Below are 14835 nucleotides of genomic sequence, written 5' to 3' on the forward strand. Positions count from 1 at the left end.
TCAACAAAGATAAGCATTAGCATTATGGCTTGTTTCTTCCCTTTATGAACCTTTTACCTTCTTCTTATAGGACTACAAAGTAGGTAATATCACATGAAGAGGCACAATAGAATCCTTCCCATATACAAACCAAAAGGTGGGAAACCTAGCCCTTAATGAGAAGAAAATTCAAGAAGAATCGTGCTACATCCACTCCTTTTACATTCTGTGTAGCTATTGCTTCTAGCTACTTCATCATATAATCAATTGTGCAAATGAAATGTAAACCTTACCTCTCTGAGCTCCAAGAGCAACCCTATAAAATCGAGGTTCCACTTTCACCTAGTCAACAAGTCACTATACTCTTTGCATGTTCAAGCATAAGAGTTCATTTCACACAAGCTTGAGCCTATAGACAACTTATACACCCAATGAGTTACATCACAATTCAAGCTATGGCAAGGCAACCTCTCTCTACCAAAGTGTCCACCACAACATTCTTCATGGCAACCTACATTCATGCTTGTGCACCTTCTTCATAAGTCCTTAAATCTTGTACAACTATTGCTTTGATTCCTCCTTATTTACTGTCAACACTTCATGCACCTATCTGATCACAAAAAAAGCATCTCCTTCCACAAGAACTTTTTGAAAATATGAAGGCACTTGAGTAAATAAATGCATAAAGTGTAATACTCAACCTTGTTAATGCTTTGAACCCTTGCACATTGAAAGTGTTCTACATATTCTTCCTTCCCTTGAGCATCTTATAATGCAAATCCAATGCTTTCTTTCTCTGCAACACTTTTATAGATGTCATAACATATATAACTGCCTATTTATCCAATGTCGTGTCTTGAATCCCTACATGTGACAACACCTTCCTTTTCAATGTTTAAAAATTTATTTCAACTCCTTATATGTAGGAATATTTGTAGGTTGTGCTCTCATCATATCATCTTTAAGGAAAAAGTTAACTCAAATTATTATAAGCCCAACAACCACTTATTTCAACTCTAGGCGTAAAGATCTTCATTACATATGGCCAAAGCTTATTACTTTTCAAAAAGCAACAAATAGTATAGGTTATGAATAATATTTATATTTTTGGTGGCAAACAGAATGCAAACATACTAACTATTCCAACTAACACCATGCTAGCTCAATCGCACCCATTGGTCTACAAATGCAATACATTGCTCTCATGGAGGATTTTCCTTCTCCTTTTTGCATAGGCATCATACCTAATGCATTCACCCGTCGCTAAGAAAGGTAACAAAATAGGATTGAGTACTTCATTCAATATTTTTTAATTACCTTCTTCAATCTTGGAGAGCATATTCTTGTTAATGCACAGCTTGCCAAGTCATTAACAATAATGGCATGGAAAGCATAGTCTTCAATCTTCTTCCATCTAAAGAATATGCTTTCCAAGCCATTAACAAACAGTTAACTAGAATACACATTATTAATGGATTTGAACTCATTTAAGCTTGTTTTGTTACCTTTCTCAAGGGAACAAACATGATAGGGAGCTTGTTAATGGCTTGGAAAGCATATTCTTCAATCTTCTTCCATTTGAAGAGATCCCATTGAGAGGCCTTTTTAAGAGGATGAATGAGTTCTAGCAACATACCAACAAAACAAGATAAGTACCTTAATTTGTGCAAAAAACTAAAAAACTCCTTAGTGCATGTTAGGACATCTTGGAATAACAAAGCATCAACCATACTAGACACATGTACAAGGTCATTAGTAGAAATTCCATGACCCAAGAGAATCCCTCTCTACGTTACTATCTTATACTTGTTTTTGTTCAACTATCCATCATCTCTATCAAGCCTTTCAAACACTTCATCTACCTTATTTTCATGTGCCAGCAAATAATTGTAAATGCCAAAATCTTCCATAAAGACCTTGAGCAACTTACCCAAGAATGCCCCAATACACACAACTCATCCACCTATGGATAATTATCATCTTCAAGGGATATTAAAAGCCCTAACAAATATGCAACATGTCCTCCACTTTCCATTCTTCTTTTCGATTATGACCATTGGAGAAACCAACATCCACACAATTGTTTTAGCACCCTTTTTAAGATAAATACAATAAATAATGCTTCAAGTATCTCTTAATTAGTTATATATATTCTATGAAGACAGCTTCACAACTCTTTGAAATTTGCCAATATCAACTTTTCTCTTCTTTTCTAGAGCCAAAATCTAGAGCATTTGGATTTTTGGCAAAGGCACACTGCGATGAGCATCTTCAATCTTTCCGTCCACCCCTAGGAGGAAGAGAGAGGAATTCTCATCATTAACTTCTTCACTTTTTTCGCGTCATTGAACCAATACCCATTTCAAAAGTAGCATCTTACACTTGCCCATCCAAATATAATTCAAGCCCTTTATATTCATTCCAATGAGGCATAGGCACACTAGAATCAAAGTTTAAGCTCCAAGCTCATAGGCACATGGGAAATAATTGAATAGTGGCTTTTTGCCTATCAACATTGATCTTTAAATTCTTAATGACACCCAAAGACCAAACCTACCATAACCATTAGAAGTCAATGACATTGTGAGTTCACCATATTCCAATTGTAGCACCTCACAATATCATTTATATTATCCATATTGATGGATGATCGTGAATTGAGGGTATGCATGCATTTTATATTATGTACATGGTTACGTGCTTATCCAACTAGGAAACCACATCTTTTAAGAATGTTTATACAAGAGCTTATTACTTTTTTAATACTTGTGCTTGTGATTGAGCTTGTTTTAGGGGAAACATAGCCCATAACTAGTATTTACATGTAAAAAGGCACTTCTACATGCATGTATATAGAATATATGGATGTGTGCACATGATACAATCACTTGGGTAGATTGAGAAGCCTCGAAAGGTTTAGAGAAGGGGATACAAAAGATTTATTGCAATGTGAAAACTTTGAAAAGAGCGAGCAAGAAGCCACGTCCAAATGACCCTATAATTTGTTTATATTCTACGGCACTTGCTAAGCCTAGGAGCTGAAAGGATTTGGAAAAAGCACATAAGGGCTCAATGTAGAGACAATATAAGAGGCAAGCAAGAGATGTACCTATGGTCAGTATCTCAAATCCTTAATCCGCCAAAATTCATGACTACCAATTAAACATTAGCTCTCACAAAGATGTTAATGTGCCCAACTAATGGATAACTCTATAGCACTGATGGTATCTCGATTGTCAACTAGCAAGCGTAGTGGTACTAGAGCGCCCAACTAATGGATAACTCTATAGCACTGATGGTATCTCGATTGTCAACTAGCAAGCATAGTGGTACTAGAGCCCAATCCTAATACTACAAGATATTCTTCCCCCAAAAAAGTGCATTAATAACCTCACCTAACTTATCAAAATAGACTCTAGATGCATCAAAACATCTTTTTACCAAGGATGACTTAGCCCTACCAACCAATAACATAGTTAATAATGTTGATCTTTCCCTTAGAAATACTATTGGCATAGGCACCACCCTTAAAAGGGTTGATTGTTGTGTTCCCCTCTTTACATTGGACTGTTGATGTGTCAAAAGTAGCTAAGGTTGTTGTAATGTTCTTGGTAGAAGGTTCACCCCGATTAGGACGCATAGTTACATAACACAGAAAGAAGGATGTGCACATGCATCTCCCTGTGTATGCACATGCATTTGTTACATAGTTATGCGCGCATGCATTGTATGAATGTTTATATCTATGTATGTGTGGTTACTCGCTCACCCCTCAATTTCCATCATGTTTTCATAGTGAAGGGAATAGACTGTGTCCCTCCGATAAACAACTCCCCCTTATTTTTATGACAATTGTATGAAGACTGTCTTTATCCAAGCGACAACGTCTGTAGTGTCATTTACTTTTCTCCTCAAAAACTCAAAATAAAGCTGCGAGCTCAGCTCAATTGACTGATCAGACATGGCATCCATGAAGTACAAAACTCTTCTTCAACCTTGCATCTTTAATTTGATGTAGTCACGGTTATGTTACAGCCATTGGCAGCTTTCAAAAAGGCAGGAAAACCTACAGGCTCCCATGTACCGACAAAAATTTATTTCCTTGGTATTCAGGACCTCTCCCCTAGCACAATCCTGGTGCAAAAAGACCAGAAGGGCAGGCCACCAACCATGGAAAAGCTGTCAGCATGAAGTAAAACCAGATGTCAAATTGTAAGGTAAACCTACTTGGGCTGTGTAACTGTTGCTCAAGTGAACAAGTGATCAAGCAGTTTGGCGGACTTCCATGAAAATGACATCAGTTATTTCAATGACTTCCAGAAGGAAAACCGTGTCAGAGCAACTTGAGTTCCGTCCTTCACCTAATTAGTCTCAAATGAGAGGTTAACCTTGTGATCTTAGACTTTTCCACTGCCAGCCTCAAGATTTGTTTAGACCATCACAAAGAACTTTACTGCAGAAGCCCACTTAGGTATTGGTTTTGCTCCCACTTTCCTGAAATGACAGCAATGTTTTCAAATCCTCAAAGCCAACCACTGCTTCATTAAGTTCGTGCTCTATTTTCTCCATTGCCTTTTTCATTTGCCAGGCATGCCATGAACTACCCTGTTTGCTAGACATGATAGACACTCGTAATGAAGGATGAACAATTGGAGCAGGGACAGCTACCCATTTACTGTGATGAGCAGTCACCTCGCTCAAACTGCATAAATTTGTTAAGTGGGAGAAGTTTAGTTTTGAATATTCGTAAAAGGAGAGTGAACCAATCCAAACTTCAGGCCTTCAACCCTACATTACCTGAATATAATATTGGAAATGTTTGGCAGTTCACTTGCTTTGTAATACACATCAAACACTCCCCTGCGACGAAACTTGATGGTGTCAAGTGCTCCCAACTTTCCACAAATAGACAAGACATGTCCTTCTGGAGTATTGGGACTGACCCTGCTTATTCTGACCACAGTGCTCATTGGTTTGTCTATTCTGATAATAGGATAGCTTTTGCCTTCAAGGCATAACTTTCGAACTCTCAAAGCATTGTTCATAGCATCCTCCGTCTAAATAAATGTAGCAAACCGTCTGTCAGAAAACAATACCAGAGAGCAAAAACAATATGCATAAATTTAAAAAGCACCTTGAACTGAAAGTAACAGTCACAATGACCATTTGTTGTTGGCTTCTTCAAGGAACCTATGATCTCTCCATGATGACCCATAGCCGCCCTGACCATTATCAGGTCATTAGCATAAGGTAAGTTTTGAACACAGATTGTGTACCTAACGTCATTAACTGATCCCAACTGGTCTGGATTGCAGTATTCCTCAAAAGATACACTTTGCGTATCAGTGCTTTCTGGCTTTTCCTTCCTGATTTTCTGCAGGTCATTAGAACCTCCTGCTTTAGGTTTGCTGGTTGAGCTTTTAACACTTGCCTTCATCATAGCCTGTTCAATAGAAAAGAGGCGGGCTTAAGACTGCTGAACTTGCAACTACAGTGCAGTTCTGATTGGGCTCCAAAATGAATCAAAAGAAAATACATGAAATCTTCAGGTTCAGCCATCAATTTATGCCGAAGTATCCCATTTCTATTTGAAAGTTGTGACAAAGATTTCCTTTATATGAGCAACCAAAATACTTCATGAACAAGCCACAGCACGCTTTGGTAGACTATATTATTTAATACCAACATGGCACTCACTGCATAAGAATTTCTGGCAATCTGAAAGTGTCTTTAAATAGTGGCAGCACTCATATGGATTGCACTTGCTAAGAGCACCACCTTGAAAGCAACAAATATTAGGTAACAATCACATCTTCAAAGATAATATATAAGCAATGTGACAGAGACAATCCTGATTGAGATGAAATGATTCATCCATTTGCATCCTTATTAGAAAGACTTTAATGGTGTCGTGTAAAATTTCAAAATCAAATTCTGGCAGAAGTGTTACAGAACCTTGCATTGAGAAACCAAAAACACTCGTGTGCAGATGGGTCCACCCCATCTGCTGATCAAGCAACATGCATAAAAGTTAGGTCAGAATGGTGATCAACCAGCTATTTGACTCATATGCAAACCACAACCCTGTTTCTTTCCGTTAAGCAAAGAATATACATTACATCATGTAAGTGATGGTAGATGCTTACGTTTAGCCAATATAGTTCCCTTGTATTTCTATCATTGAAAAGCTTTAGTGTAAACGAGTAATTGAATGATTTGTGTAATTAGCAGGATTCTTGAAGGTGCTTTGGTATTAAGGGACAAGTCCACCTGAGTACACAATAAACTATATCTAAAAAGTGGGTATATAGACTAGTGGGCATGTAGAGACTATACGTTCCATTTATTCAATTTCTTCTGAATATTTGGGACCATCTGTACTGAAGTCCCGATTCAGATTTGCTGGTTGAGATTTTATATTGTGCATTCACCATAGCCTATTCAACGGAAAAGAGCACCAAGTTGTATGGACTTAAGACTGCTGAACTTGCAACTATTGTGCAGTTCCAACTGGGCTCCAAACAAAATCAGAAAAGAATAGATAAAAATGTCTTCAAGTTAAGCAATCTATTTATGCTGTCAAATTCAAGTATCTCATTTCGATTTGAAAGTTGTGACAGATTTCCTTTATATGGGTCACCAAAATACATCATGAACAAGCCGCAGCAGGCTTTGCTAGACTATATCATTTAATACCAAGATGGCACTCACTGCATAAGAATTTCTAACAAGCTGAAAGTGTCTTTTAAATAGTGGCAGCACTGGTACTTGGATAACACTTGCTAAGAGCACCACCTTGAAAGTGACATATATTAGGTAACAATCACAGCTTCAAAGATAATACATAAGAAAGGGGACTTAGAGGCAATCATTATTAGCAAGACTTTGATGGTGCCATATAAAAATTAAAAATCAAATTCTGACATAAGTCTTCTGGGACCTTGCACTGAGAGACCAAAGAACACCCATGAAGATGGGTTCACCCCCATCTGCTGATCAAGCGACTGTATAAACGTTGAATAAGAATGGTGAACAACCAGCTATTTGACTCCTATGCAAACATAGTTCCCTTGTATTGCTATCCTTGAAAAACTTGTGTAAACGAGTAACCGAATGATTTGTGTAATTAGCAGGATCCTCAGAAAGAAAGAATGGTGACCAACCAGCTATTTGACTCGTATGCACACCATAACCTCGTTTCTTTCAGTTAACAAAGAACGCACATTACATCATGTAAGTCATGGTAGATATGATGGTTACGTTTAGCCAACATAGTTCCCTTGTATTGCTATCGTTGAAAATCTTTAGTGTAAACAAGTAATTGAATAATTTGTGTGATTAGCAGGATGCTTAAAAGTCCATTGACATTTATGGACAAGTCACCCTGAGTACACTGTACACTGTATCTAAAAAGCAGGTATGACTAGGGGGTATGTAGAGATTATACCTTCAGTTCTTGCAATTCAGTCATGGGATCATCTGTATTGAGGTGTTCCTCAGAATATATTTTTTGCACATGAGCATTATCTGGCTTTTCCAGCTGGATTTTCTGTATCCCATTGGAACCTCCTGGTTTAGATTTGCTGGTTGAGCTTTTAACAGGTAAATTTGTAGTAGGCTGTTCAATAGAAAAAAGCACCAAGTTGTGTGAGCTTAAGACTGCTGCTGCACCTACAATGCAGTCCAGACTTGTCTCCAAACAGAATGAAAAACAGATATATGAAGATGCTTCAGGTTAAGCAGTCAATTTTTGCTGTCAAACTAAAAGCATCTCATTTCCATTCAAAAACTGTGAACAAAATTTCTTTTATGTGAGCAACCAAAATATTCCATGAAGTCAGTAGACCATATTGGTAAATACCAAATGGACATGCTTACATACACAAAAGGGCCTTCACCAAGTTGGATTACCACATGAAATCATGCTACACAAGCACTTCTAACAATCTGAAGGTGTCTACTAGCATAATCACAAGTGACAGCGGACGGGGATGGTGATGGGACAGGAAAAGCCAAAAATAGGGGACCAAGATGAAATTTAAAAATACAAAATTGACTTCAAAAATGGGCAAACATATTGTCAGCACGGTACCTTGGCTACATGCTGAATACATCTGAGACCCACCACGTCCGAGAGCTGTCCACAACTGGAGGAGCGCAAGTGCTACCTCCCCCTTGAGCATTAGGCAATACTCCACCCCAAATCTGTTGAACTTGACTAAGCCCGGCAGCTCTAACTGAAAGGCATCTATGTAAAGCTGCAACAATTGAGAATGGTCTACAAAGTCATCCTCTTCCATCCATTTTACATCATTGGTGAATAAATTTGAAACTTCACCAAATATCTTCTAAAAACTTTACCTCTAACCTTTATTTCCTTATGTGCCAAGATCTCCTCGAGTACCTGAATCTCATCCAACTCCTCAACCTCAGGCTGAATTTCAACAGACATCCTCTAGCACATCACTACGATGTGGAGGTAATTTCAGCCGCCAATGTGGAGGTAATTTCAGCCGATATGCCACGTTCTTGATTTTTTACAACACCTGGAAGGGCCCATAGTATCTCATACTCAACTTCAGATACAACCCCTCTCTTCCTTTCATCTTTTTCAGCCTTGCCTTATCAAAACGAAGCAATACATAATCACACTCTACAAACTACAAATCGTGTCTATGGCCATCAGCTGCCTTCTTTTGCTTTTCCTGACCATCTACTTATACAAGTGATCCACATATTACTTTTTCATGTGATTTGATTTTGATCTATTTGGGATTATAGAAAAGGAGATCTCCGAATAGCATATTTTATCTTTGTAGAGGGTGCATCCTAGTTTCCCCCATAATGATCAACCTCAAAGATATTATGCTTAGTCTGCAAGAAAGGTGGTACCTTCTTGCCACCCTCAACCACATCAAATGGAGCTTTGCCAAAAGAACTATGCACTATATTGTCGTATGCAAACTCAACTGATGGCAAATACTACTCCCACTATATCCTATGGTCTAAAACACAGCACCTCAAAATATCCAACACTATAGAATTGGCTTTCTCATACTGACCATCTATCTGTGGATGGAAGGATGATAAGAATTTCAGCATGGTACCCATATTCTCAAACAACCCCTTCAAAAATAAATTGGTCATCCGAGGGTCTCGATCACTAACATTCAACTCTCGCATACCATGATACTTAAAGATATGCTGCAAAAACAAGCTCAAAAATAAAATCCATTGCAATGCTCTACCAAGGCCTATCTAAAATAAGCAAGGGCAACAAGCCCGACATCTTTTGCCTATCATGCTTCACATTCTAACAACGATGCATGTTGTAACAAACTACTCTATATCATGCCTCAAAGCTAGCCAATAAAAGATAATATTTTTATATTCTACATACGAAGAAGTATGACTTTTAGTAATAAGTCTAAGCCTCAATTGCTTTGTGACACACTCATTCATACATGATCAGAAATCCATCTCTAAACACAAAGTGCTTATACCTTCGGCAATTGCAAAGCTAATCATAAATATTAGCAAAGTCCAAATCAATAACATATTACTCTTTCATGGCATTCAACTCAATGTGATAGACCAAGCTGATGGGGCTGACGGCCAAAATTTGTGGCTTGCATGACAATGCATCAACCACAATATTCTTTTTACCATCAATATGTACAATCTCAAAATGAAACATAGAGAAAAATTTGCCCATCTCATATGTTTCTTTGACAACTTTGTTTGTGTCAAAAAGTACCTCAAAGTCTAATAATTTGTCTGCATTGTAAAATCGGTCCCCCAACAAATAATGTTTCCACGTAGACAGTGCATGAATTACAGCCAAAAGCTCTTTCTTATACAGCTGCAAATTCTTTTTCACTCCGTGGAGAATTCGGCTCTCATAAGCCACAACACGAGCATCTTGCATCAAAACAGCCCCAACGTTGTTACCACATGCATTACACTGAACGATAAATGACTTTCTTAGATCAGCCAACACAATCACAGAATCTAAAGCCATCTTTTTCTTTGACTTTTCAAACTCTAATTTTCACTACTATCCATCTATATGGCATATTCTTCTTCTGTAAAGCATGCAATGAAGATGCAATTTCAACAAACCCACATACATACCTCCTATAGTAATAACATAGACCCAAGAAGTTGCGGATCTCAAGTACATTTCTCAAAGATAGCCATGGTTGTATTGCCTCAACCTTTCTAGGGTCCATGCAAATACCATCAGCTAATACAATATGCCTTGAAAAAAGAATCTCAAGGAAAAAGAATTCACTTTTCTTGTCATTGATAACCAACCTATGCTTATGCGGTTCATTGAGCGCAATATTCAAATATCTTCTATGCTCTGCCTCATTCTTTGAATAGACAAACATGTCATCAAAAAAAGTGCCCATAAATCTTCTATGTAGCCTGAAAATGTGATCCATTATCCGATTAAAAGTGGTAGAAGCATTCGTGAGCCCAAAAGGCATGACTAGAAACTCATAGAACCCAAAAGATGTCCTAAAAGTTATCTTAGGCACATCCTCCGATCTAATGTCTATCTGATGATACCCACTTTTCAAATCTATATGGCTGAATATAGCTGCCCCCTGCAATCTATCCATAACATCATTGATCCGAGGAATCGAAAACTAATTCTTTATCGTGATCTTGTTCAGAGCACAATAATCAATGGACATATGCCATGAACTCATTTATCTGGCTCATAATCTCCTCTCGCTAGGCTTCACTGACTCTATAGGGTGGCTTAATAGGTAGGCTACTTCCAAGGATAAGATCTATGCCATGATCTTCAGGCCTATTAGGTGGTAGCTATCATGGGAGTGACTAAGAAAAACAATGAACATACATTTTTTATATGACATGGGCATAGTTGCCAGGTACGAAAGCTACGATACGGTACGGTACGATAAAATACGGTACTAAATGGTACCTTAAGATTTTATAAGGTACGGTACGATATGTTGGGATATAAAGGCCCGGTAACCTCCATGTATTTAGTACACGCACATTGTACATATGAATGCACCCTTTACGTGCCCTAAGTATTAATACATTTTATTCTTTGTGTACCAACACAATTGTTGGTACACTCTTATCGTCTCATACTTTCACTCTGCTCACTCTCTCTCAAGCCATCACACTCACTCGTTCACTCCTGCTCGAGCTGCGTCCCTATTGCTTCCAACAATAGGTATTAGAGCATCAAGTCCCGCAAGCTTTCCAAGATTGACAAGTCTAGTCTGACCTGATGAGATCAGCTGACAAGAGCTGGGCACAACTGTCAGGTTGACGTGAAGAACCAGGCGGGACCAGGATCAGTGGAGGTGCTGAGCGTGTGGCAATCAGCAGGCAGTAGTCGCAACGTGAAACATACAGGCGACCTTCAACAGGCAGAGTCGACTGGTAGCAAACGTGCAGACTGGTTGTCCGGAACGTAGACCAACCAGGCAACAGCTACTCTCACGTGTACCAACCAAGTAGCACTGGCCAACAAGCTTAGACCGGGAGTTTATTACTGCGCGCGGTGAAGACGACTGGCGACTGACGGTAGCACGCAGCGGGCAGGACGTGCAACGTGACGGGTCAACGGAAACCCCCCTCCCACCATCATTTCATAAATCCCAAACATTTTTTCTTAAAAACTTTTCTTGAATCTCTCCTCCTTGGGGGGACTTCACATACCAAAGGCATAGTTTCAAAATCTGTGCAAATCACGCCATAGAATTTGGGGCTTTTCTAAACTTTGGCATCATTCATGCTTGTCTGTGACTTTTGAGTCAGAAATTACAGACATCGCGAGTGGCGACCTCAATTAAATTGTGGATTTTGCCAACTTTGTCGAACTTTTGCATTTTTGGGTAAAATTTCCTAACATTGGACCCTAGAGGTTTGGGGCTTTTCATGTATTGGCAAAGCTTTACTCAGTTGGGTCAAATTGACTGACATTCATGCAATTTTGGACTTAAAATCTTGGGGATTTGCGCAGAATTTGGTAAATTTCTACATCTTTTGCATGTTTGTTGGTTGATTCATGTACAAACAGCAGAAAATTACTTCCGGTTGAGAAAGAAGAACAGTGCATTTTGCTAGTACAGCTTGTGTTTTTTGCAGATTGGTGCATTTACTCGTGTTCGTGATAAAATGGCTGCAACTTCTTCCAGTTCAGACATCAAGAGTTTGATGGAGATCAAACGGTTTGATGGTCATGGCTTTGACCTTTGGAAAGACCGTATGCAACGCATTTTGTTCCTGAAGGATTGTGAGGATGCTTTGCAGGAAAATAAACCTGCACTAATGTCTGATGCAGATTGGGCTAGAGTGAATAAAAAGGTCGTGGCTTACATAAAGATGGGTATCACTGATGACATTTTGACAGACATTAAGGGTTTAGACACAGGTTATGCAATATGGGAGAAGCTGAAGACTACTTATGAGATCACCACTTCTGTTAATCAGGTGCATTTAATGCGCAAGTTGGTGAATATGCGACTGGATGAGTCAAAGCCTGCAGCTGAGCACTTGAGTGCATTTACAGGGATTCTAAATCAGCTTAAAGATGCAAATCTGGATTTTGATGATAAGTTGAGAGCGATCTTTTTGATTATGATACTGCCTGACTCTTGGGAGACCTTGGTGGTTTCACTCAGCAATAATCCCAATCTCTCATATGATCGGGTGAGGGGTTCTATCTTAAATGAAGAAATTAGACATATGTCTAGTGGAGAAGGCAGCAACTCAGCTTATAATGTAAGAGCCAAGGCTGAAAAGAAAAATGCAAATGCAGGGCAGAGAAACAGAAGCAAAAGCAAAGGAAAGGATAAGAGTGGCATTACTTGCTATCAATGTGGTCGGAAGTGCCACAAGAAACCTGATTGCAGATATTATAAGAAGGAACAATAGAGAAAGAAGATTGCAGGAGATAAAAAGAAGAAGGAAGAAAAGGCAGATGCATCGGAGACAACCAAAGGCAAAGAGAAGGCCAAGGTGGCCTCTAGCGTGGCCATAGAAGAGCTTTCAGATATAGACGTTGATGTATTATGTGCAATTGATTATGATGCCCTTGTATGTCACATGTAGGATATGCAGATTACCAAGACTGATGTGATTAATGCACTCTTGTAAGTTGATGATGGTGTGACTCAGACTTGAATTGTACACTCTGGTGTCTCTTTCCATGTAACTCCTTGCTTGGAGTGTTTTGCTATTTTCAATGCAAGCAGTTATGGAAACGTGCACCTTGGAAATAACCATGCTTGCAACATTGATGGGATTGGCACCGTACACTTGTCTTTAGACAATGGTCAAGAGCTTGTGTTGAAAGATGTCAGATATGTGCCTGGCATTAAAAAGAGTTTACTATCTATTGGTCAGCTTGACTTGCATGGCTACACCACACTATTTGGTGGTGGCTTGTGGAAAGTAAAAAAGGGTTCCATGCTGATTGTAAAAGGAACCAAGAAGGGCACATTGTATTCTTTGCAGTGTAAAGCCTTGAATGGCAAGTTCCTTGCAGTTGCTGAAATTTGCAGCCACTTGGAGTTATGGCATAAGAGATTAGGCTATATGAGCCTAAAAGGACTTGATGTCCTTACCTCTTTCAAGACGGTTGATGGAAAAGGCTCTAAACTTGATTTTTCTAATGAGTGTCAATTTGGAAAGCAAACAAAAAATTCATTTTACTCTGGTGTCTCTTGTAAGTCCAATGTCTTGGACTTAGTGCATTCTGATGTATGTAGTATGCCCGCGAAATCATTGGGTGGTGCTCCATATTTTGTCTCCTTTATTGATTATTGTTCCAAGAAGATTTGGGTGTACTTATTGAAAAAGAAAAGTGAAGTGTTTGCTGTTTTTAAAACTTTTCATTCATTTGTGACCACTTAGACAGGTAGAAAGCTTACATGCTTGAGAACTGATAATGGGGGTGAGTTTACATCGATTGAATTCAAGTCATTTTGTGACTTACATGGTATTAAGAGGGAGCTTACAGCCCCTTACAGTCCTTCAAATGGGGTGGCTGAAAGATATAACAGGACTTTATGTAAAAGACTGCGGTGCATGCCCTCCACTGCTAATCTCCCGAATGAATTTTGGGAAGAGGCACTCAAAACTGCGGTTCACATTTGGAACCACTCTCCAAACAGGTCCTTGAATAATGGCATCCCTGAGGAGGTTTGGTCTGGCAAATCGGCCTCATATGACCATTTACGCATATTTGGCTTTGACGCTTTTGTGCATGTTAAGAATGAGCTGAGGAACAAACTTGACCCAAAATCCACCAAAGGCATTTTCATGGGCTATGGTGATGAGGGTGAATTTGGCTACAGAGTGTGGTTACCTCAGTCCAAGAAAATTATTCGCAGCCGTAATGTTGTGTTTAATGAGGCAAAATTGCTGAAAGGCTCTTTAGCCTCTAATGAAGATCTGAAAAAGATGAAATTTCAGAGTTTGCAGCCACCCATTACTTCAAAAAATCAGCCTCAATGTGCTGTACCACAAGCTAAAACTAATTATCAGCCGGTTATTTTTGAGCCAGATGATGATGGACAGCAAATAGAAGCACAAGGAGGTCATGGACAGCAAGATAGGCTTGCTGATTATGAAAATGCAGGTGCTGGAAATGAAAATGAAGGTGCTGTACAGCATGAACAACATGTTGAAAACAGTTTACAGCAGCCAATAAATGCTGAAAATAATATACCTCCAGATGTAGACCCAATTACTAAAAATGTTGATCATTGGGTACGCAGGTCTACACGCATAAGAAGGCAACCACATAGGTTTGACCCCTCCTTGCATTATGTGATGCTTATAGATGAGGGTGAGCCTCTT

At 38.9% G+C, this 14835-nt stretch overlaps 1 protein-coding gene across 3 annotated transcripts in view; it reads right to left on the reverse strand.

Moving 5' to 3' along the window:
* Positions 1-3952: 3952 nt before the first annotated feature.
* The window catches only part of LOC148034003 (uncharacterized), a 91378-nt gene continuing 80495 nt past the window's right edge, over positions 3953-14835 (reverse strand). For 2 of the 3 annotated variants that reach the window (XM_087682015.1, XM_087682016.1), the window contains exons 4-7: positions 7427-7597; positions 5114-5422; positions 4777-5036; positions 3953-4681 (exon numbers count right to left, since the gene is read on the reverse strand). In XM_087682015.1, coding sequence (XP_087538141.1) covers positions 4447-4681; positions 4777-5036; positions 5114-5422; positions 7427-7597 — 975 coding nt within the window. In that variant the 3' untranslated portion in view covers positions 3953-4446. The remainder of the gene's footprint in view (positions 4682-4776; positions 5037-5113; positions 5423-7426; positions 7598-14835) is intronic. The other variant, XM_087682017.1, reaches the window with a different exon arrangement.

Source organism: Lygodium microphyllum, chromosome 7 (genome assembly GCF_053477565.2).
Source record: "Lygodium microphyllum isolate KBCC chromosome 7, Lygodium_microphyllum_v1.1.10, whole genome shotgun sequence".
Classification (NCBI taxonomy): Eukaryota; Viridiplantae; Streptophyta; class Polypodiopsida; order Schizaeales; family Lygodiaceae; genus Lygodium; species Lygodium microphyllum.